Here is a 24,745-nt window from a genome sequence, read left to right as displayed (position 1 = left end):
GGCAGCTGCATCCCCACGTGTCTTCTCCTCTGGCTCCATCAAGAGGTGTTGCTCCGCTCTCATCCCTGGAAACACCTTTGCTGCTCCAAATGACCATCACCAAATGCAAGGATGGGGATGGGTTAAAGCCTGGGGATATGTCCCAAAGGGGTAAGGTCCATCACTGGTGTAAGGCTGGCTTTTTGGGAAGTGCTGGGAGGTGAGAAATTAGGGAATAGGAGTAATTTTGGAAAATCCAAAGGAGCTTGAGCAGCAGGTCGAGGGAGGGGATTCTTCCCCTCTGCTGCGCTCTGGGGAGACCCCCCCTGCAGTCCTGATCCAGCTCTGGGGCAACAGCACAAGAGGGACGTGGAGCTGCTGGAGCGAGGCCAGAGGAGGCCCCGGAGCTGCTGCGAGGGCTGGAGCAGCTCTGCTCTGGAGCCAGGCTGAGAGAGCTGGGCTGGGGCAGCCTGGAGAAGAGAAGGCTCCTGAAGGGGACACCTTAGAGCAGCTCCAGGGCCTAAAGGGGCTCCAGGAAACCTGGAGAGGGGCTTTGGACAAGGGCCTGTAGGGACAGGCCAAGGGGAATGGCTTTAACCTGCCAGAGGGGAGATTGAGATGAGCTCTGAGGCAGAAGCTCTTCCCTGTGAGGGTGCTGAGGCACTGGCACAGGGTGCCCAGAGAAGCTGTGGCTGCCCCATCCCTGGCAGTGTTCGAGGCCAGGTTGGACACAGGGGCTTGGAGCAACCTGCTCTAGTGGAAGGATCCTGGCCCATGGCAGGGACTTGGAACTGGAGGAACTTTAGGGTCCTTTCCAACCCACACTATTCCATGATTCTATGTAGGTTAAAAAACACCAGGCACATGGGCAAGATGCAGAGGGGCTGCTTCATGGTGCTGGGACACACCAAAAGGCTCCATCACCCCGCAGTTTCCTAGGGCACCCAGGGGTGCTGTGGTGGATTGTGTTTGAGTGGCTGCAACCCACCCACCCAGCTGCTCTCTCATTTCCCCTCCTCAACAGGACAGAGGGGACCTCAGCCTATTTGGGATGCTCAAATGGCGCAGAAACGGGGTTTTCTGCCAGCACCTTAGTGGAAGCATCCGTTTGCGTCCTCCGCTTGCGTGGCCGCGGTGAAACCTGCCTCCTCCCTCGCAGCTATTCTGTAACTGAAAGCGCTGAACATGTTCCAATGTGCTCCTTTTATTAATGTGTCACTCCTGATTTAAAAGGACATTTCATTTATCTCTCCCTTCCCCCTTCCGCTCCTTTTTTTCCAACCCCCTTAAACTGGATGTCGCAAGAATTCCCACCGCTCACTAGCAAAAATACTCTTCTCTCCCCAGGGATGCGATCTAATCAGAGGGCTGGATTTCCATAGGGCTGAATCTAATCCGAGGGTGGCCTGGCACAGCTTGCAGTAAGGAACATGTCTCACTTAAAAGAGCAAAGGGGAAGGAGAGGAGCCTCAGGGTTCAGAGCTGCCTTTGGGATGCTGATAACACAGAGGATGATGGAGACGGTGGGTTGGGCTCTTCCTTTGGAGGTGCAAATCTGCTGCTCAGCCCTGCTTAAATGGTCCTTAAAAGTCAGTAATAATTGTCACCGGCGGTTTCTTTGCAATAAATCCAAAAAGGGACCAAACTGGGGTTTTGAGGACTGGTGACACTTTGCCATCCTCTGCTGTAGGAAAATAAAGGGACGGGAGGGGAAGAGGGACGAGATTCAGGGGATGAGAGATGAGATTTTCACATCAGCCACAGCAAAACGGCAGGTTTTGGACAGCTCCATCTGGATTCGTGCATGAGTTTTCAGTACCTGGCTTTATTTTCACTGCTTTTCCCCCTCCCTTACACACATCCTTAGCATTTTAAGGGCTGGCTCCTCCAGGGACCATGCATCTGTTTCTCTCTGCTCTCGCTCATGCTCTTTCCCTCCTTCTTTTTCCTGTCTTCTGGGGTTATTTTGCTCTGAATTTGGGCAGCTGATGCTCTTCAAGTGGGTGGGTTTTCACCTTCCGTCCCCTTCTCGGCATCGCTGGGGCTCCAGCATCAGCCGTTTGTGGGCTATGCCCCCAGCAGTGGTGCAATAAACCACAGAGCTCCAGACCTTTGTCTTTGCCATGCAGGATCTGCTCAGGAAAACCAGAGCATCCTCTGGTTACACTCTGGTGATTTTAAGGATCAGATATCCTCCCAGCACAGCTGAGCCCAAATTACTGGGCATGGAGATGAGAGCTGATGGGCTGCAGCCCGGTTGCCAACTCAAAGAGGTTTTGCAGCACAAGGAGGGAGCAGAGCCTATTTGGGCTGGTTTTTGAGCCATCTAGAAGGTGCAGGTTGGGGATGTGTTTGCAGTGGGATTTACTCAGGTAAACGCTTGGGCCAATGCATCTGCTGCACATGAGTGGAGGTGGTTAGCTGCAACCATCCCAAACTTGGCTATTTTTCACTTTAAAAAACCACCAACGATTAGGAGATGGCCTAAGCACCACCAAAACACTTGGCTGGGCTGGAATGGGGATGCTTTAGCTTCCCATTGTTGTGCATAGGATGTGAAACCCAATGACATGGGAAGAGGGATGAAAAACCATATGGAGATGATGCGATTATGAACCAGGAACTCCCATCCCTCAATAATTCGTGGGCATGAGGGAAAATGCAATCTTAACTCTGTCTTTGTCACCCATCGGCTTTATTTAATTGCCCTGTTGGTCCACACTGAGGCAGGAGGGAGATGGAATCTTGCCCGGAGGCTCCTAATGCTGGTTGTTGAAGAGGCAGAGCTTTTCCACATGCATGGAGGCTCCATTCCTGGCTTGAATCCATCCCTGCTTTCCTGTGGGCAGTTGCAGAACGTTTTCTCATCCCCCTCGCTTTGCTTTCATGCCTGTTGCTCACCTCCCTATTGGAAATGTCAAAAGAAAAGCAAGGGGAACTGGAGCACCCGCTGCGAGACCTCGCCTGACCTTCCTCGCATCCCTCCTCCTCCTCCCGCTCCCATCACTGCCTCTCTGTATCTGCAAAGCCCCCAGTTTGAGGGGGCTGTGTGCTGCGTTGGCAGCCGCAAGGAATTAATCCCTGCTTTAGCATGCTAAAATAAACCCTGTCCAGGCAAGGAGAGAAGCCGGCCTGGAATGATTGTGAGGATTTGGGTTGCTGTCAACAAGGAGGGAGGCGTCAGGCTGGGGCTGCAAAGGTGCAGTGTTAAACTTCTTCTTGCTCTGCACCATTTCAGGGCTAAAACAACACTTAATTCAGCCCCCATCCCTGCTCAGTGCTGCTGTCTACCATGTACTTGCTGCATAACGCTGCAAATGCTCACTACTACTAACAAAATCCATGTTTTATCCCATTTCCTTGCATCCAGCAAACCTGCTGTTGTAGCTCCCCCCCAAAAAGCAGCACACAGAGGGATTCTTGAGTTTTAGAGCCCTCAATATGCCAGGCCACGCTGCTCTGCTGTTGAGGCAGACACGTGTGCGTGCAGCGTGCTCTCCCACAGGTCGTGGTTGAGATCATTGCGAAAACACCAGCAACTTGGTTTACAGGTGGTGGGAGCCTCAAATCACTGCCTGTGGAACATAGAAAACCACCTTCCTCTATTCCAAGGGATCCTCTGTAGAGAAGTCTCAGTTTCTGCAGACCCATTTCCAACCCTGCTTCCATTATTCAGGTGCTCCAGGGGTTTTTTTCCATTGTTTTTCCACCTGATGCAAGCAAATAATGGCTTTTTGCAGTGGGTAAAGTGCTGGTTTGGGGTGTCCTGGCTGCAGATATGGGTACAGTCAGGGCAAGCATGCCAGAGGAAGGTTTGGATCTACCAGGCTTTCAATCTAACATCTTCCAGCAGCCAGAGGAAATAGAGGAGAATAAAACAGAAATGTGAGTGCCTGCCCTCCTGACCCTGCTGCTCCGTGCTCCTGCAATCCTTCTGCAGCAAATCGAGGGGAAACAAGGAGAAAAGGGCCAGACGGAGTCGCCGTGCTCTGACTTCCCGTCTGCTACAAGCACAGCTCCTGAATCCAGCCATAGGGAGATGGGGAAGCAGCAGGCTGTCAGCCAAAGCTGGGCAGTAAAACCACAGGTTGGGCTTTGCACATCCCCTGATTAATCTGTTCCTGTAAGAAATGAGTAATTTAAAAGGTTTTAAAGCAAAGCAAGAGGCAGAGGAACTTGGTCTGCAATGGGGAGAAAAGCAACAGGGGAGACAAAGTGGAAGCTGGGTTTAAACTTAAATAGGGGAAGTTCAGGTTAGATATAAGGAAGAAGCTCTTCCCTGTGAGGGTGCTGAGGCGCTGGCACAGGGTGCCCAGAGAAGCTGTGGCTGCCCCATCCCTGGCAGTGTTCAAGGCCAGGTTGGACACAGGGGCTTGGAGCAACCTGCTCTAATGGAAGGTGTCCCTGCCAGTGGCAGGGGTTGGAACTGGAGGAGCTTTAAGGTGCCTTCCAACACAAAGCATTCTATGATTCTGTCTTCATAGGAAGGATGGGTTTGAGTTTGCAGGTGGAGAAGGTGGCTGGTGGGACCAAGGCTTTATGTGTGGACCAGCGTGAGCCTCAAAATCTGGGTGCCCAGGGTATATTTGGGCAAACATTGGCAGTTCTGCAAAGCTGGGGAGGGGAGAAGCAGCTAAATGCTTGTTCCTTGCATTTTGCTGCTGTAAGCTGGTAAATAAGGTCAGGAAGGATTTTTCCCATTGTGCATTGGGAGCAGCCAAAATTCATTACAGCAATGGGGCACGATGTCACATTGATGGGCTTGCCCATGCATTATCCCTGTGTGGGATGCAGCCAGAGCTATTAATACCACAAAACAAGTTGAGAACAGTATTTCACCCCCTTCCCCATCCTTCCCCAGCAGCTCAAGTCTCATTTTCTCCTTTTCTGTACCTTTTCCAGCCTACCTGACAGTCAGCATCGAGCCGCTGCCGCCTGTGGTGGTGGGAGATGCCGTCACTCTGAAATGCAACTTCAAGACAGATGGGAAGATGCGGGAGATCGTCTGGTACCGGGTAAGCAGTGCCAGTGCCTCTTCCCTGCCCTTGGGGACAGGCACATGTAGCCACCTGGCTGCTTTGCTCCTGACCAACAGAAGGTCAAGGCTGGATGGTGGAGAAAAAGGCAGACGGTGCTCTTGCCGATGGGAATATCAATTCGGTGAAGCAGGCAGGCAGCCTGGCCTTTGAAAACCTGAGCAGGGAGAAATGTAAAATGGATTTGCAGTATCCTGAGGGCTCCATGAGGCTTTTTCCAGGCATTTTGTCCTGTTTTCCAGCTGGATTTGGGGTTGGCAGGATCTGTTCGGGGGGGCTTTTCACCGGGGGTTGGAGCTGATTGGGGTTTAGGAGCTGGGGACTCAGGTTAGCACCACTGTGTGAAGAGGATTTGTGTATTGAGTGTGAAATGATGCAAAAAGGAGAGTGGTTTTCATGCAAAATTAGGCAAAATTGAGGGTGTTCAGGGCTTGGGGAGCAGTGCTGGGCTCTTTACACTGGGCTCTTGAGGAAAAACCTTTCCCCTTCCCGTCCCTGTCCCTGTAATGCTCATGGATGTGGGATGCTGGTCTGGAGCAAAGCAAGACTGGTTTTATGTGGGGAAGGGGGATTTGGAGGCTGTGGCTTTCCCCCCCCCCCACCATCACTCCCATCTGCACCAAACCTGGATCCAGCCTCAGCTATAACAGTCCAGAGCAGTACTTTTGGCTTTCTCTGGGGAATTTCAGCATAAGCTGCCAAACACAACTAAACTCCCCATGGTGGAGAAAACTCAATTTTCCAGGATGGAAAAAACCAGCTCTTTGCTTGGATGTTTGCTTGCAAAGGAGGTGAAGAAAGAGCCAAGGGGGCTGGTGGCATTGGATGAAATCACTGCCCTTCACCGAAGGATATGTTTTGGTTTTACCATCTTGTTTCTGCTCCCCAAAAAAGGAGCATCTTCTGCCTTAAAGCTCTTCTTTGCATCCTGGCAGGTTTATAGATAGGGAAAGGTGCTCTCTGGACTGATACATATTGAATTGCTGGAGCGTGGTGCATGCACAGGAATATTTCCATCATGTTCTGGCTGCTGTTTGCTAGAACTATGTGTGTGTTTAGCTGTGTAGGGGATGCAAGCAGAGAAATAGCAAAATACAACACAAAACCTGTCCTGCACCTTAAACTGCACCTTGCAATTTGCTTCATCTCCCCCTTATTTTGAGGAGGAAGCTTTTTGTACAGTGCTTCTTCCACCATCTCCACCAGGTTTTTCCTTCCCTTTCCCACTCGGTAAGATTGGATTAACCCACTTTCTCGCGAGCTATGGCTGGATTTGTATAATCCCCCTGCGTGGAGGGATGCAGGAGCCCTTGGTGAGAGGACAATGCACTGGGGTGGCCGAGCAAATTACACTGTGAGAAACCACAGAGAGAGTGGGAAGGGAAAAAATAACCCGGCTTTTATTTTTATCATCACAAATCCGCTTTTCTTCCAGGTTTTTTTAACTCCCCTTCCCTTTTTCTCCTTTCCCAGGCAGCTTCCTGCATTCAGAAAGTGGTTTTTTCTCATAGAGCATCTCAGGATTTCCCAAATTCCCTCCTGATTTTAGGGGTTTTTCCCCTTTCCCCCCCCCCCGTGTGTTGCTCATGGACTTTTGCAGCCCAAAGCCTTGTGCAGGAGGTGATGCACGGTCTCGTGTGAGCCAGGGGGAGATGCTGGGGCTGTGGAGTTCTATTCCTGCCACTTGTAAATCATCCTCACAGCATCTTTGTGTGTGCACTTGTGTGCTTGAGTGGGGTGGTGGGGACTCTCTGGGGCTCCTCTTTCCCTTGGCTTGTTTTACAGGGATCAGAGCAAGCTCCTTGAGTTTAAGGATGCAGAGTGGCTCCAGAGGCACACACTGGATTGGGGAGGGAGGAAAAGCAGAAAGGGGAGCACAGCAGCAAACTCAATGGCAGCAGTTTGGTGTAGAGCGTAGGGTGGGTGCATAATCCATGGGGTGCATCCATAACTCATAGGGCACATTCGTGACTCATTAGGTGCACCCATAACTCATTGGGTGCAACCATAACTCATGGGGTACATTCATAACCCATTGGGGTGCATGCATAATAAGGTGTTGGGAGCATGCAGAACCACGGGGTAAGTGCTTAACCCACTGGGGAGCATGCATAACCCATGGAGTGTGTGTGTAACCTGACAGGAGCACTGTTGGAAGTGTGCACAATCCATTGGGATGCATGCAGAACTCATGGGGGTATGGGGTGTATGTATCACCAACCCATTGGTGTGCATGCATAGCTTGTTGAGAACGTGCATAACACATCATGGTGGGGGTATAACCCATGGGGTGCATGCATAATCCATGGGGTGAGCGCATATAACCCATCAGGGTGGGTGTATAACCCATGGAATGGGTGCATATAACCCATCAGGGTGGGTGTATAACCCATGGAATGGATGCATAACCCATGAGGTACATGCATAACCCATCAGGGTGGGTGTATAACCCATGGAATGGGTGCATATAACCCATCAGGGTGGGTGTATAACCCATGGAATGGATGCATAACCCATGAGGTACATGCATAACCCATCAGGGTGGGTGTATAACCCATGGAGTGGGTGCATAACCCATGGGGTGCATTCATAACCCATGGGGTGCATTCATAACCCATGGGGAGGGTGCATAACCCATGGGGTGAGTGCCTAACCCATTGAGGTGTGTGTTTACCAAGGCTGAAGGCTGTGAGGTGTAAAACAGCTTCTTACCATGTGTAAGGCAGGTAAAACCCCACTGAGAAGCACTGTGCTGCAAACCAGCCCCCCCCAAACACCCTCTCCAACATGGGAGCCCCACAGCTTTGGGGCAGCAAACAGGGGTGGCAGCAAGAGACAACTTCTTCCTCAGGTCTCGGCATGAGGCACTGCTTTAGATTGTTTAATGCAGAAGGCTGAAGGAGGCCTGGGATGAGCAAAGGGGGCTTTTTCACAGCCCAAACAGGAACATCCACCATCTGCAGAGGTGATAATTAATATTCACCCACCCCCCTCCGTGCTAAAGCCATCTCCAGAAGCTGTGATGTGTCTGAGAACATGTGCAAACATGGGTCTGGACCTCTTGTGCGTCAGGCAAGCGCCCAAAACCCCCTTGCAGAGGACAAGGGCGGTGGCATCCTTGTAATGAGTCCAGGAAGACACGGAGCTGTCAAGCTGTTCTCTGCCTCCCAGCACAGGTGTCTTGGGGGTCACACTGAGACCTGATTAGTATGGTCAGTGCCGCATCGCAGCAAGGGATGGGGAGGGAGAAAATGACTGTTTGCAGCAGTGCAGAGCTCTAAAGGAAACTAATAGGAAGCGGGAGAGGGAGGGAGAATCCTCAGGGTGTCTGTTGTGGCTCTGTACAGACATCTGGCAGCAGCCTGTACACACAGCCGGGGGCTCGAATGATGGCAATCGCAATAAAGCCTTTTGCACAGTTCTGGTGGCAGGCAAGGGCTGGGCAGGATTCCCTGGAGGAGAGCAGTGATCCCACACGCAGCATCCCTCTGCCCAGTGGGGACCAGGGGCTTGGCCTGGGGATGTACAGCAGGGGAGGTGGGGATGGCGGGAAGCCCTCGGGTCTGGGGGGAGTTGCTCTGCCTCGATTAATTAGAGTTTGGTGCTCAGTCTAATTAGGAAGAAGGAAAATAACAGAGAGATGGGGATGGTGTTGCTGCCTGCAGCGCTCTTGCGCAGGCATTGCTCTCTGTAGCACCCTCCCTGCAGTCCTGGTCCAGCTCTGGGGCAACAGCACAAGAGGGACGTGGAGCTGCTGGAGCGAGGCCAGAGGAGGCCCCGGAGCTGCTGCGAGGGCTGGAGCAGCTCTGCTCTGGAGCCAGGCTGAGAGAGCTGGGCTGGGGCAGCCTGGAGAAGAGAAGGCTCCTCAAGGGGAGACCTTAGAGCAGCTCCAGGGCCTAAAGGGGCTCCAGGAAACCTGGAGAGGGGCTTTGGACAAGGGCCTGTAGGGACAGGCCAAGGGGAATGGCTTTAACCTGCCAGAGGGGAGATTGAGATGAGCTCTGAAGCAGAAGCTCTTCCCTGTGAGGGTGCTGAGGCGCTGGCACAGACTTTTCCCAGAGAAGCTGTGGCTGCCCCATCCCTGGCAGTGTTCAAGGCCAGGTTGGACACAGGGGCTTGGAGCAACCTGCTCTAGTGGAAGGTGTCCCTGCCCATGGCAGGGGCTTGGAACTGAATGAGCTTTAAGGTCCTTTCCAACCAAAACCACTGTATGATTTTTACATATATATATATATATATATATATATATATATATATATATACACGATGCTGAGGATGCTGGTGGTACCCAGGTTGGGATTGCATCACTTAAACCCTGCAACACACCCCTCTACCACTGAGAGGGGCCCAGGAGGAGGTTTAGCAGTGGTCTCCCAACTTCTCCTCCTACTGAGGCCACAAACAGGTCCCTGATCTCCGCTGAGTCCCACTCAGCCACATGGGAGGCGAGGGCGATCTGGAACATGGAGTGGCACTGCAGGATCTCCTTCAGGCGAAAGAACACCACCTGGCACTTCCTAGCGCTCAGCACCTTTGGCTCCATCTCCATCAGCGGGTTCCTGTAATCCTGTGGGAGATGTTGGCACATCAGCATCCCTAAATCCCTGTGCTCCCCATCCCAACCCCCCCCACCAGAACAGGGGTTCTCCCACCTGAAGGATGCATTTCAGGGTGTCCACATAGCTCCACTCACTCTGCACGATGGACTCCTGCCTGGCAAAGGCTTGGGGGGGAGCTCCAAAACCGATGGCCACGGCAAGCAGGAGCCGGTGCATTACAGATGGTGGTGGTACTTCTCGGAGCTGCCTGATCGATGGTGACAAAGCTCAGTCCCCACAGGGGCTGCCTCTGCCACTGCCCATTAGGAGAAATGAGATGTTACAGCTCCCGCCAGCATCTCCCGTGGTGGCTCTGAGCGGGAAATGTTGCTGGTGACAGTGATAAAGTCACTACTCGCAGCAGCATCAGCTCCAGGGGAGGGGGAAGACAGGATGGAGGAGCCAAGCGAAGGACACCCAGTGTGCTGAGGCTGTTGTAAGCCCTTCCTATACCATACAATCCTGCTGGGAAAGCCCAGAGCCTTGGCAGATTTGGGGATGGTGGGGATGGTCCAGCCTGGAGGCATCGGCATGCTGCTTTTTACCTCTCACCCTCCAGATTTTCAAGCCAATCCAATTTATGTTGTGGCCTCTGATTTATAAACCTGCTCTTCTTTAGGGTAAAAAACTCGAGTTCTAAGGCTGCAGAGAGGTTGAGTCAGATCTGAGCAAAGCTGCTGATGGAGAGATCTTGGGCTGGTAACTGCAAGAGGTTTGATTCGTGCCATTCATCTACCTGGGAGATGATAATTTACATGTCAGTGTGGAGAACTCTTTTAATTCCTCATGCTCAGGCAGGGAGAGAAGGTCACAAGCAGCAGCACAGTTTATTGAGTTCTTTATTACCTCTGGGTAAGGGCATCACTCTGGCTCCAGGAATGCAGTGGGGAGCCTGGGCTGCGCCTCCCAGCACCTATTTGATCATGCATGTGATTTAGTGATGCTAAGGAGGAGGGTACCAGCATGGGTCCTGCCCTTTGGGAGATGGATATGGGTTGTAGTGCTCATTCTGGGATCAAACCTTCCAGATTTGAGCAAATAAATCAACTACTCTGTATTTTTGGAAGCCAAATGTGCTGCCGGTTGTGTTTTGGGTGGTTCTGAGCAAGGAAGGACCAAGTGGCCCAGCAAGCTCAGGGCAGGAGGAGGGATATCAGCTAGAAAAGGGGTTTTCCAGCATGATGTGCTTCTCCCAGTGACTCTGACATGGATTTGGACATAGGGATGCTGCAAACCCCTGGAAGCACACTCAGCGTTGCGGTCACCCCTTGCGGCCCCCTCAGGGTATTTTCCCTCTTGCCACAGCAAGTGCTTGTTGCAGTTCCTTGGAGAAAGGGTGTAAATTCAGCCCTAGGACTGGATCCCAGTGATGCTTCATGTCCCAAGGTGCTATGGAGACCTCCTGTCCCTTTACAATCCACTTTGTCCTCCACAATCCCTCCCCACCGATCCCCTTGGTCCCATGCCCATCTCTCTCTGATGCTTATCCAACATGTGAGCACCCTGGTGAGAGGCTCCAGTACTATTAATGGCACCAGTGTATTTTGGGGACAGCAAAGGACTGGGTCACCAGTGAGAGGAGAGAAGCAGGAGAGGGCTGCCTCTGTGACAGCAGGAAGGAGCAGGAGGTTAATGTCTCCCTGTGCAGTGGCAATTGCTGGGTTTTTGTCAGGAATAAGGTTTTTACTAGGGTTTATACATAATGCAGCAGGCAGCCGAGCTCAGCTCTGCTGCCCTAAACCTGCTTTTTCCTCACCATGTGCCCCTTTTCTTCCCACTCCTCAGTGTGGGCACATAATGTGGGGCAAACACCATTGCATGCTGCTGAATTATCATCCTTTTTTAACCCAGCAAGAAGTGGCTTGGCTGCTCCTGCACCCCTGTGGCTTCACCAACTTCATACGTAGCTCCTCTCCAAAATAATTGACCCCAGGGCACACATAAAAGGCTGAAAGTAGGTCTAATCCCTGGAGAGAGACTATTTTCTGTGTGCCTTTCCACAAGAGCTTATTAACTGCCCGTAATTCCCTAAGGATGCGACCAGGCTGCAGCATCTTCCCTTGCTGTGCATCCTCAGGGCGATACAAGGGTCCCACGGGTGGCACTAGTGATGCTTTGAGCTGCATTTTTCCACTCCCATCCTTGGATGTAGCTTGATGTTTTCTGGCTTTGCCCACATCTGTCCAGATGTGCTGGGGAACTCCTGTGGCTGCAAACTCCTGTTCTATGAGAATCACCTCCACTGCTCCCCATCCGCTTTCTTTGTGCACCCCTCTTTGAACCAACCGCTTTGTTGCATCCCCACCATAATCCCTGTGAGATGATCCATGAAGAGCTTCTCAGTCTGGGGACAGCTCCGAGGTTTCTTCCCAAACCTACCCCAGGGCATGAATAGAAGTCAGGGAAAATCAGACACGTCCTTGAAAACTTCCCCTCATTCCCAAGGCTGGAGATTTACAACTCTGATAATTCTTCTTGCAGTTCTTTATCCCATATCCGTGCCAGCATGTATTTTCTTTGCTATAAAAGCCTCAGCCTTGACAAATAAATGTGAAGAGGTGGTTTTAGTGTCAGCAGTTTGGTGTTTTTTCTCCTTTCCTTTAGCCATAAAAAAGGGGGGAAAGATCAAATCTGGAAGCAAAGTTGAGTTTTGTCCAAGTGGGGAGAGAAATGCTGGGTGGGGAAATGGGTTTCCTGCCTGAGAGATGCTGGGTTTGGGGGTTAATCCCAATTCTTCTGCACCTAGCTTGTGTTAAAAAATGACTATTTAACCCTCTGATGGATCAATCTGAGCTGTTCTAGCCCCAAAATGCTCATATCCCCCTCCTCCCGCATTGCTTTCCACTGCCTTTTCCTCCTTAATTTCATACTAAAACTTGGCTCCTCAGAAGAGGGGGAGATAAATCTGAAGGCACTGGGGGGGACAGGGAAGAAATGAGTCCTCCCTGCTCCTAAAAAGAGCCTTTTTCCACTTAAAAATTACAGCCCCACTGAGCAGATGGAGATGGGAGTTGGCAACACGATAACGGGATGGAAATGCACTGGATTTGCTTTTGGTTTCAGCAAGCTCATACCAGATGCATAATATTTATTGATTCTTAAGGAAAACATTAAAGAAATTAAAGGTAAATATAACAAAAATCTATTACAAATTAAAAAGTGGGTGTGAAGCTGTTCGTGCATTTGCAGGAGTGACCCCGGGCATCTCATATATGGGTTTTGCTTTTGCAGGTCACAGATGGTGGCACCATCAAGCAGAAGATCTTTACCTTCGATGCCATGTTCTCCACCAATTTCTCCCACATGGAGAACTATCGGAAGAGGGAGGATCTGGTCTACCAGTCCACTGTGCGGTAGGTCACCTTGATATCCCCTTCTTCAGCATGCTTGCTGCTTTTTAATGCATGTTTTTAGGAATCTGGCCCCATTTTGGGGTAGTTGAAGGTACTACATGAGAAGGACATGGAGCTGTTGGAGCAAGTGCAGAGGAAGCCACCAGGATGATCAGGGGCTGGAGCACCTCCTGTATGGAGACAGGCTGAGAACATTGGGGCTGTTGAGCCTGGAGAAGAGAAGCTGCGTGGAGACCTCAGAGCAGCTTCCAGTGTCTGAAGGGGGCTACAAGGATGCTGGAGAGGGACCTTCATCAGGGACTGTAGCGATAGGACGAGGGGTGATGGGTTCAAACTAAAACAGGGGAAGTTCAGGTTAGATATAAGGCAAAAATTCTTCCCTGTGAGGGTGCTGAGGCGCTGGCACAGGATTCCCAGAGAAGTGGTAAATGCTCCATCCCTGGCAGTGTTCAAGGCCAGGTTGGATGGAGCCCTGGGTGACATGCTCTAGTGTGAGGTGTCCCTGCCCATGGCAGGGGGTTGGTAGTAGATGATCTTAAGGTCCTTTCCAACCCAAACCAGGCTATGATTTGGGCAATACTTGATGTGTCCTCTTTGGCTGTCTTGGGGATTCATTGCATTGCAAAGAAATTATCACCCCTTAATGCTCCATCATCAAATATCCGAGGTTTGTCCCAATGTTCCTTCTTGTCCCTAGGGAAAAGGTGACACTGGTGGCGATTTTCAGGAGTGAAAATGGGCAGAGAAAAGCAAGGTTTTGGAAAACAACAAAATAGCTATCTATATTTAAAGCAGGCAGCATGGAAGTTTGTCTTTGCTTCTCTTCCAAGTGCGAAATCACTTGCAGGGGTGTCAGCTTTATTACTAATTACACACTTGCTTTATTGCCAATAGTATAAAAGCAAAACCAAAGCTGGTAAAAACTGTCAGGGGGAGACTTAATACAAGGTAAAAAAAAACCGGGTGAAGTATTTATTTTCCACAATTATTACCTTTTTCCTCTTTGTTTCCTTTTCAAATGAGAAGTTGCCAATTGCATTCCATAGCTCATGTTTCCCAGCATCGGGTAATAAGAAATCTGTGGCTGACGGGGAAAATACAGTCGTTTCCTCAAGGTGATGTGATGTTTGCACCTCCAAATGCCTGTGTGTGGTTGGAAAGGGTTTGGCAGGGCTGGTCCCATCGGATGAGCATGTGTGCAGGTGGGAAATTCCTTCTAATTCTTAGGAATTTGAGTTTTAGGGGGTGTCGGGTGTTTTGCTATATTTTTGTGTTGCAGTCAGAGCTATCTTTTACTACAAGGAAAAGCAAGTGTGTTGGATGGCTGCATGGGAATAAAGTGACTATGGAGTGGAGAAAAAGCAGGAAAGCAGGGCTGGAGAGGAGATGGTATGGGGTTGTTCGGGACATGCTCAGGGGAGTCTCAGGATGCTCAAGAGTTGCTCAGGAGGATGCACATGGCTTGCTCAGGGGAAGCTCAGGAGAAGCTTGGGATGTTCAGAGGTTACTCAGGGGTTGTTCAGGGAATATTCAGGATATTCAGGGTCTTGCTGAGGAGATGCTCAGGGGTTCTCAGAGGATGTTCAGGAGATACTATAGGGCTTGCTCAGGGGATGCTCCAGCAATGGTCAAAGGTTGCTCAGGGTGATGTTCAGGAGATGCTCAGAGGCTTGCTCAGGACATGCTATGGGGTTGCTAAGAGGATGCTCAGGAAATGATCAAAGCTTTCTCAGGGGGATGTTCAGGAAATGCTATGGGGCTTGCTCGGGAGATGCTATGGAGTTGGTCAGAGGATGCTCAGGGGCTTGCTCAGAGGATGCTCAGGCAATGATCAAAGATGGCTCAGAGGCTTGCTCAGGAAATGCTATGGGGTTGGTCCGAGGATGCTCAGGGACTTGCTCAGAGACTGCTAAGGCAATAGGTCGCCCAGAAGGATGCCAGGAGATGCTCAGAGGCTGCTTCACTCCTTTATTTTGTTTCCCCGTGGAGCACAAGCACCGCTCAGCAGCTCGCTTGGATGTTGTACACGTTTCTGACACAACTAATTGTTGTTTAGAGCTTGTGTTGGCGGCTTCACAAAGGGATTACACATTCCCTAACTCACCAGCTTTGCTTCATGCCATAAACCCAGCAGTTTCACTCAACGCTGGATTTGGCCATTGCTCTCCTCAAACAGGGAGCAGTGGGAAAGTTGGGGAATTAAACCAGAACAAAACATCCTGTGTGTATGGAGCAGCACATCACTAGCATCCCTTGAGCAAGGGACAAGGACGCACCATGTTCACCCGGTTATGGCACATTGCACCACCCCAGTCGCTTTTTTTGGCTCAGAACCCTCCATTTTCATCCCTTTCACCACATATTGTAGAACTAATAGAATTTACAAGTAGAAAATTTCACCGCCCTAGGACCAAGCACTTAAAAGCATCGGTAATCGGCGGCACGGTGCCGGCAAATCATCCGTGGAGCCAGGGATGTTCGTGGTAAAAGTCTTTTCACACAGTTGCCTTTTTTCAGAGGGAAACAGCAAGTTGCCTGGAGAGAAAGGAGATATTTCTTGGAGGCTTTGAAAAGAGCTTGTTTTCTGAATCATTGGCTTGATGCTTTATTTGGAGGGGGGGGAGTCCTGCCTTATTTTGGGCTCTGGTGAAGAAATGGAGCACTATTAGGAAGGGTTTAGTGCTGGGTCAGGCGCTTCCCAGCCGTTTCTAGCCAGTTTTTCTCTCCTTTTCATTTTATCCTTCTGGATTTTCATCTATTCTTTTCATCTTTGCAATGGCACGGGCACGTCGGTGCCGTCCCACGGAGCGTTATCCCGCGCGGCGCGGCTCTTATCTGCGCGGCACAGAGGGCTGCTGGGGCTGCCTCTTTTCACAGCAGCTTTGAACACCGCCCGTTCAGATGTGAAGAGCAAAGCTGAGAGATATCCAAGCCTGGATTATTTCCTTTCCCCTCCTTTGATTAAAAACCCACCCTTGTCGAGTAAGGCACTGCTTTATGAATATCTATATAGGCTTTTTTTCCCCTTATTTCCAGCACGCTTAGAGGACACAAAGGACATAACGGGCAGCATTTTGGTTTTGCAGGGCTGGGAGGCCCCTCCCTCTCATCCTTACCCATCACAGAAACATCAAACTGACCCAATTAGGACCATTTTACACCCAAATCCACGTGCAAACCTAAAGGGCTTGTCCTTGCAGCCATTGGGACATGGCGTCCCCAGCTTGGTGGGGACCAAAACTGCTCCTGCAAGCCACTAACGAAGGGTGTGGATGATTTCCCACTCTCTGCGTGGGTAATTAGAGGCTGGAACAGATGGAGGAGGCTTAGTTGAAAGCATCAAGGCCATTAAAAGGAGCTGCCAAGCGACTGTTCGCTTCGATGGGGGCTTGTTCATGCTGGTGGGGAGCTTGTGTGGCGAGGACGAGATGTGGGAAGGCAGCCAAGGGCTTCCAGAAAGGATCCAGCAAACCAGCACCAGATTTCCCCCCCAGGGTAAGGAAGCTCTGTGAGGCACGTGCCTGGGTTTGACCAGAAAAGTGGAGGGGGTTAAGCTGAGAGTGGCTTGAAGGGTGCTCCGTGTGGGAATTGCCCCTATCCTTATTGCTGTGGTGGGATACTGCTGGCCACTGAGGTGGAATAATGCTGGCTGGCAAGGTGGGATGGTGCCAGCCAGCAAGGTGGGGTGATGCTGGCTGGTGATGTGGGATGCTGCCAGCCAGCAAGGTGGGATGATGATACTGACTGATGGGGTGGGATGCTGCCAGCCATCAAAGCCGGATGATGCCACTGGCCAGAGAGGTGGGATGCTGCCAGCCAGGGAGATGGGATGATGCTGCAACTGGTGAGGTAGGCTGCTGCCAGTCGGCAAAGTGGCTCCTTTGCAGCTGGTGTGACCATCTCCACCTCCAGCAGCACTGAGCCTTTTGCATATCTCCTGGTTTTCTTTATATCTCTATAAAGACCCTAAATAATCTATCAACCCATGTGTGCTCTGAGTTTGCTTGCAGTTTTTGATGCTTTTTATCCACCACGCTTTGCTACAGCCATTGCATCACCTGAACGGTCTGTAATGTCCAGTGTTGAGCCTTTAACATCAGCGTTCCGCAGGCGTTTGCTGTCCAGGCTTTGTGGGATTCTGCTCTTGGTGGTGCTTTTGCCTCCTGTACGCTTCTCCTTTCAATAATGCAATTACTTCCTCTCCTGAGGAGCTGTCAGTGCCGCTAAACTCCAGCTGCTAAACCACATTACACAGCTCTCTCCTGCAGCCTTTGCAGTTATTAATAGCGTATTGATCCCCGTCACCGGTAAAAAGCAACCCCATCCGACACCTTGAGATCTGGATTCTGACCACTGCACCCCCTGGGAATACGGGGTCAGGATGGAAGGGGGAGCAGGTGGTGAGCTCTGCCTCTCCTCCCCAGCCTCCCTGAGGTGCGCATTTCGGACAACGGTCCCTACGAGTGTCATGTGGGGATTTACGACCGAGCCACACGGGAGAAGGTGGTCCTGGCCTCCGGCAATATCTTTCTGAACGTGATGGGTAAGTGCAGCCCTCGATGGGTGGGATTGGAGAGGGAAGAACTGCGGGGTCTCAGGGTTGGGGGACAGCAGGGATTTGATTCATTTTCCCATCCCTAGGTATGGGGGAGAGGAATGAGGATGGGGACAGGGATGGACTAGCGTGACCAACAGTTTGAAGGAGGTGATCCTGCCCCTCTACTCTGCTCTTGTGAGACCCCACTTGCAGCACTGTGTGCAGTTCTGGTGTCGTCAACATAAAGAGGACATGGAGCTGTTGGAGCAAGTGCAGAGGAGGCCACGAGGATGATTAGGGGCTGGAGCAGCTCCCGTATGGAGACAGGCTGAGAACATTGGGGCTGTTGAGCCTGGAGAAGAGAAGCTGCATGGAGACCTCAGAGCAGCTTCCAGTGTCTGAAGGGGGCTACAAGGATGCTAGGAGAGGGACTCTACATCAGGGACTAGAGTGATAGGATAGGAGGTGATGGGTTTAAACTGAAACGGGAGATTTAGGTTGGGCATTTAGACAGAAGTTCTTCCCTGCGAGGGTGCCCAGAGAAGCTGTGGCTGCCCCATCCCTGGAAGTGTTCAAGGCCATGTTGGATGGGGCTTGGAGCAACCTGGTCCAGTGGAAGGTGTCCCTGCCCATGGCAGGGTCTTGGCACTGGATGATCCTAAGGTTCCTTCCAACCCAAACCAGTTTGGGATTTTATGGAGATGGAGATGAGGACTGGGGATAGGGATGAGGATGGAGATGGGTGGGTGTTGAGGACATCACACTAATACCCCAGCTCTGCTCCCTGGCAGCTCCTCCAACGTCCATCTCAGTGCTCGCTGCTGACACGCCGGCGCCCTTCAGCCGCTACCAGGCGCAGAACTTCACCCTGGTGTGTGTGGTCTCTGGTGGCAAACCTGCTCCGCTGGTGAGCCCCCAGGGTTTTCTTCCATATGTATATGTGAAGCAAACGCACATATATATATGTGTGTTAAAAATATATCACGTATATGTGCTGCTTTTCGAGGCAAAATAAGGCAAATAGCTGCCTGCTACCCCAATTTCACCCTGCAGCATCTTTCCATGGGGACCTTGGGAAGGAGCTCCACCCAAAGCCACCCAAGGGGTTGGGATGTGGGGATGTCCGGGGTAGTGACCATCCCCATTGTTCTCACTGTCCCTTTTGTCCCTACATAGGTGTATTTCAAGCGGGATGGGGAACCCATTGAGGCCACGCCACTGCCGGAGCCGCCGGTCGGCACCGGGAACTGGGCACCACGTAACCTCCTTCACCGCGACTTGGATGACACCAAGGTGCCAAAATCACTGGCGGCTGAAGGGGAGGTGGGAGCTGGGCAACCTCCGGCCACATTGGACCCCCCGAGGGGGCTGGCAGCTGAGCGGGATCCCGTCACCGAAACCATTCCTGAGACGGTGGTAAGCCGGGAATTCCCCCGGTGGGTGCACGTGGCAGAGCCCATCTACTACTTCCGCCACACGCATGCACCCGTGAGCGATGGGACGGTGGAGGCGCGGGCCACCCTCACCTGGACCCTCAACCCCCAAATCGACAACGAGGCACTCTTCAGCTGCGAGGTGAAGCACCCAGCACTCTCCATGCCCATGCAGTCCGAGGTGACGCTTGGTAAGGGTCCATGCAGCCCATGGTGGCTTCGTTGGACTGTTTCTTAGGTTTTTTTTCACTCTTTGAACGTTTTTTGTACTTTTTTCCCCTCTTTTTCTTGCTCTTTCTCCTTTCTTTTCGGGGTCTTCATGCACCCACAGGCCAAAACAAGGTGCCACATAGGGCTGCATGATGGTTGGAGGTGGTGGTGCCAGGGTGTCACAAGAGTAAGAGTGCGGGTCCATCAGGCATGAAGAGGGGTTTGCTGTGTGTTGCAGGGGAGGGATCTGTGGGGCAGGAGGGGGGATGAGTTAAGGCTGTAGAGGGGTGGTCTGGGGTCTATGGGGTGCAGAGCCCTTTGTGCATGGGGAGGGAAAGAAAGGCTGTGGGGATGCTGCCCCCCCTCTAAGTCCTCATAGCTTTAGGGTACCCCGTAAAAGGGAGCAAGACCTGGCCCTGCAGAGGGGTGCTGAGGCCCCCCTGGCCATGGGGGATGCTATAGGGTGGGGGTTGCTGTGTTGACACAGGGCTGGGGAGGGGCCTCTAGATGCAGGCAGTGGAGGTTTGGGGGGACCTGTGGGGGGAATTGAGGTTCCTGGGTTATCAGAGCAAGGCAGTGATGTCAATGGCAGGGGGTAATGCAGGCACAGCCCTAGATTTTGGAGGGGGGTGGTGTGTGATGCAAGAAGCTCCCTTGGTGAGAAAGGAATGGGTGTTTGCATATAGGGTGAGGCATAGGACTGGGGTGGGGGACAACGAGGGGCTGGTTTTGAGGGGAGCCGGGGCTGTGCTGGGTGTGGGGATGAGAAGGGAAGGAGGTGTTGGAGCTGAGGGTTGGGTTGGGGGAACCTGGTGTTTGGTGGGTCTTTGCCTTGGGTGCCTGCAGGGGAGGTGGTAGCCCCTTAGTGTTACATCCTATGGGGTGTAACTCTGGGAGGGGATGGGATGGAGGAGCTCCTCTGGACTGGGGTCATGTTGGGGGGGGACACCTTCACCCCATAGTGATGTCACCCCCATCCATCAACACCCAGTCCCAAGAGACTCGAGGACATGCCATGACCCTTATTGGCCATCACCACCCAACTCATCCCAATGGGGATTGCTGGGGATGGGCCAGGCTGGCCCCCGCATACAGGGAATCTGTGGGGCTGGTGAGGCCCCATCTGTGATAGGGTAGTGGGATTGATGCCAGGGCCTCCCTGTTGGCTCCCAGCATGCTTAGCACCCTAGAAGAGCAGAAGCTCCCCAAGTGGCCATGACAGCCAGTGACCAACGTAGTTAGTGGGGACCCCACACAATCTCCCACTGCGGCTAGGTCTCCCCTACATTCTCCTACTTCCCCATCAGAAGAGGCTGAGCTCTCCACTGGGGTTGCCAAGCTCCAGGGTACCCTCCTGGACAGGCTGCTCCAGCCTTCCTCCCCTCGAGCTGGGTGAGGAAGACTGGGCTTTGCTCCTGGCCAAGTAGGGCACTTGGCTCTCTGCATCAGCAGTGATGCACCACCTCCTGGAGAGCTTCACTCTCTTGGCTTCCCACCCATCTTTGGCACAGGCTTCAGTGTGCACAAGTCTCTGTGCTGTGTCAGTGCTGGTGCTCTGTCTCTTCAGCTCATCAACAACCTCAATTAGTGGGAGTCTGGTGCCAATGAGGAGGTCAGTGAGAGGTTGGCAGTCAACAAGGAGGAGCAGCAGCTCTCTTGCTAATAGAGGGCTCTCCATTACCTGTTCCTCCCCACAGAACATTAAAGCTCTCTCAACCAGCCAAAAAACATCCCAAGTCAAGTCCTGCATTTTCACACCTTCTGCAGCTTATCAGGCTTAGATGTCCACTCTCTGGGGCTCCCCATGACACCAAGACCTCGATGGCTTACTACTTCTTCCCCAGTAGCTCAAATACCTGTAATAGCAAAGCTTATCCCAAACTGCCCCCCAAATCCACAGCCCTCCTCATCCCCTAAGATGACGTCTTAGGCGTCATCCCCTAAGACGCCTCCAGCCTAGGCACCTTTTTGGGCACCCCACTGCCACCATCCACACCCAGTTTTCGGGCAACCTCACAGCACATCTCCCATTAAACTCCTCTCTATATATAAATAGTATATAAACATTATATAAATACATATTCTCAATAAAAGCCACATTGAAACCAAGACAAACCACTTGTTTTGGTACAGAAAGCTGTCTTTTGGTACAAATCATAGCATGGTGCAGCATCTGCAGCCCATCCACCCTGCTCCAACACTGGAAGGATGAATCCTGCATGGATATTGTAGTCCAAGTGCACAACCATGGTCTTTGGTGTGTGTCCATGCAGAGCATCCTGGGCCACAGATGCCCTTTCCAAGGTCCAATGTCCACCACCACAGACTGATGTGCTTTCTGGTGGCTGTTTGTCCCTTTGTGTCCTGCTGGGGTGATGTCCAGGCCCAGCCTGTCCCATCCACAGCAGTGCTTGAAGATATAAAGGATGAAATACATGCTCTTAGCAAAACATAACCTTCTTCCTGCCCATTTTCCCCTTTAAGCCTGCAAAAGGCTCCTTCCATGCAAAGACCAGGCAGCTCCTGGTGCTGTCCCATCCCACCCTGACCCAGGCGGGGTCAAGGAGCAGACCCAGCATGGTGTCTGCATCACTACTTCTCCCCACAATGCACTAGGAAGAGTCTGGCATGAGAAAAGGGGTCCCCTCCTTTGTACAGGGCTGTGCTCAGCATTTGGTGCCAGCAAGGCTTTGTGGCCATCTCCCATGCTAACAGCACTTGTGCAGGACTCACCGAGGCCACCTTGTCCTGAGGATGCTTTTCTGAGGTCTCCATCTCCATGGCTTCAAACCAACCTGACCCCTCTTGACTCCTGCTTCTGAGCAGAGAGAGGCATGATTAGGAAATTTGTCCTTCACCATCAATGCATCCCATTACAGTCATCTATCAATCTCAGTCTTCCCGTTCATCCGCCTGCAGGGTCCTTGCCTACCTGTCTATCAGTCATTTGGACATCCACCAGCCTGTCCATCAATCACCAAGCTGTCAGCCCTCCCTGGGCTGGCCCAGGCCATGCCACCACTCACCACAATAATTCATCAAACCGTCATTAACCCAGCCAAGGGCACCCACCAGCACTGGGAATGCTGTGCTCAGATGACATCCCTTCCTGTCCCCTTACCTTGCAGTTGCTCCGAAGGGCCCAAAGATCACCATGACCCCAACGAGAGCCCGTGTTGGAGACACCGTGCGGATCTTGGTGCAGGGCTTCCAGGTCAGCATCCCCATCCATCTATCCATCCCTGTTGCCATGGGGACAATGCCATGTCAATGGACAGCTTTGCATCCACACCAGCACTTTATGGGGTTGGCTTGGTGGCCTTGGGTTGCATTTCAGCTGGACCCCATCCTTACTCCAGCCATAACACAGGGTTTGCTCACTCCTTATACCCATCTCCTTGCAGAATGAAGTCTTCCCTGAGCCCCTCTTCACCTGGACAAGGGTGGGAAGCCGGCTCCTCGACGGCAGCGCCGAGCACGATGGGAAGGAGCTGGTGTTGGAGCGGGTTCCAGCCGAGCTCAATGGCTCCATGTACCGCTGCACTGCCCAGAACCCTCTGGGCTCCACTGACACCCACACCCGGCTCATCGTTTTTGGTAGGGCAGCACCACGGGGTCACTCCACAAATCCTCACTCATCTCCCCCACACACACACAATAAAATTGTCTCTCTCAATTTCTTTCCCATTAGAAAACCCAAATATTCCCAGAGGAACAGAAGACTCCAATGGTGAGTGCTGGTGGCATTGGTATTTCAACCCAAGACACCCCAGGGAGTGAAGAACCATGCAGAGCATCTCTCCTTGCATGGCCCCAAGCCCTTGGCCAACTATCCTTGCATTGCCCAAGCCCTTGCCCTTAGCAGCAGGGATGTCCTTGCACCAAAAGGGGCTCCACAGATGCTCCCTGCAGCATCCCTGGCCTGCTGCCTACCCCACACAAGCTCCAAAGCAGATTTAGGAGGGTGATCTCCCCCCAGAAAACGTGGTGACCCCATCCTGCTTCAAACCCAAGTGGTGAGATGCAGCTCCCTAATCTCCCATCCCTTTTCTCCTCCTGCCTAGGTTCAGTCACCGGCCACTGCGGCTTCAGACTAGTTTTGGCGCTCACCCTAACAGTGATCCTGGAGCTAACGTGAAGCTTTGCCTGCCTCTTCCTCCTCCTCCTCTTCCTCTGTACGGCTCCACCCAGCATTTACACCTCCATCAATTGGTTCTCTTGATCTCTTTTTGGTTTTCTATACTCTTTACAGTCTCGGTCTCTTTCTGTCTGTGTCTTGGCTTCCTCAGACAATTTAATTAAAAGGAAAAAGAGAAATCTTCCCCCTGGTAGAAGGTTGTGCTTCATGTTTTGCCTTGTGCTGGGGTACCCAGCACCATCTTGGGGTACCCAAAGGCTTTGCAAGGTTCTTGGAAGGGGTGTTTTCTATGAGACAAGGACCAGATTTCCCCTGGAGAATCCATTTACACCATTCCCACTGCACTGCCACAGAAATGGTCAGGGGGATGAAGCACCTCTCCTATAAGGAAAGGCTGAGAGAGTTGGGGTTGTTCAGCCTGGAGAAGGCTCCAGCAGACCTTATGGTGGCCTTTCAGTTCTTAAAAGGGGCTTATAAGAAACATGGGGAGAGACTTTTTAGCAGGGCCTGTTGTGACAGGACGAGGGGTGATCAGTTTAAAATAAAAGAGATTCAGGCTGGATGTGAGGAAGAAATCCTGTACAATGAGGGTGGTGAAACACTGGTACAGGTTGCCCAGAGAGGTGGTGGATGCCCCATCCCTGAAGACAGCCAAGGCCAGGCTGGATGTGGTTCTGGGCAACCTGATCTAGTTGAAGATGTCCCTGCTCATTGCAGGAGGTTGGACTGGATGAGCTTTGAAGGTGCCTTCCAACCCAAACTATTCTATCATTCTGTGTTGGAGATGAGCCCCACTCAGCCTGCACGCACACAGATGGTGGTTCCAGGAGCCCAAGAGCTTGGACCACCAGCCTTATCCAGACCTTGGTCAGGCCAAAGCTTTGCTGGAAGACAGGCATCACGCACATCACTTGTCCCAGGCTGGACAGTCAATCTCTAGTGACAGGCAGCTCCCAACCCAAAATGTCAGCACTCACACATGAGTGGGCAGCATGTGCTCCATCGGGCAGCGCCAGCACTAGCTGAGTTTAAAGCACCCACGTTTGGTCTGTTCCACCCTCCTCATTGCTCTTGGCTAATTGTCACTATGGAAACAGATAACAGTCCAGTATGGCCAGATCCTGGCCATCCTTATGGTACCCTGTGTCACCAAGCACATCCCAGTAGAGCACTCATCCTGCTGCAAGATGGCTTTTTGCAAAAACCGGGTGGTTTTGCCCCAATCCTGCCCCGTTTTCCCTGTTGCTTTGCATCCCCATGATGCCCCGAGAGCATCCAGCCCCAGGCCAGGATCCCTGGGGAGCAGATGGAGATTGGGAGGAACCTGAGGACAGGGTGCTTCCTTGTCTTTTCCTCTGGGAACTCTTAATCCTATAGGATTAGTCAGCAGTCATGTGGTGCTTCATCTTTGCAAAGCCCTGTACTAGTGCTAAGCATTATTATTACTATTATGATTAATTA

At 52.0% G+C, this 24,745-nt stretch overlaps 1 protein-coding gene across 1 annotated transcript in view; it reads left to right on the top strand.

The window, feature by feature from the left end:
* IGSF21 (immunoglobin superfamily member 21) overlaps positions 1 to 23,468 on the top strand; it is a 41,027-nt gene extending 17,559 nt beyond the window's left edge. Inside the window, exons 2-10 of the mRNA XM_030507784.1 lie at positions 4,882 to 4,994; positions 12,845 to 12,966; positions 17,391 to 17,509; positions 18,295 to 18,410; positions 18,680 to 19,127; positions 22,275 to 22,360; positions 22,551 to 22,743; positions 22,838 to 22,876; positions 23,211 to 23,468. Coding sequence (XP_030363644.1) covers positions 4,882 to 4,994; positions 12,845 to 12,966; positions 17,391 to 17,509; positions 18,295 to 18,410; positions 18,680 to 19,127; positions 22,275 to 22,360; positions 22,551 to 22,743; positions 22,838 to 22,876; positions 23,211 to 23,284 — 1,310 coding nt within the window. The 3' untranslated portion in view covers positions 23,285 to 23,468. The remainder of the gene's footprint in view (positions 1 to 4,881; positions 4,995 to 12,844; positions 12,967 to 17,390; positions 17,510 to 18,294; positions 18,411 to 18,679; positions 19,128 to 22,274; positions 22,361 to 22,550; positions 22,744 to 22,837; positions 22,877 to 23,210) is intronic.
* The last annotated feature ends 1,277 nt before the right edge of the window (positions 23,469 to 24,745 follow it).

The sequence above is a fragment of the Strigops habroptila genome, chromosome 16, assembly GCF_004027225.2.
Source record: "Strigops habroptila isolate Jane chromosome 16, bStrHab1.2.pri, whole genome shotgun sequence".
NCBI classification, from domain to species: Eukaryota; Metazoa; Chordata; class Aves; order Psittaciformes; family Psittacidae; genus Strigops; species Strigops habroptila.
This window is presented reverse-complemented; position numbering and strand designations above follow the sequence as displayed.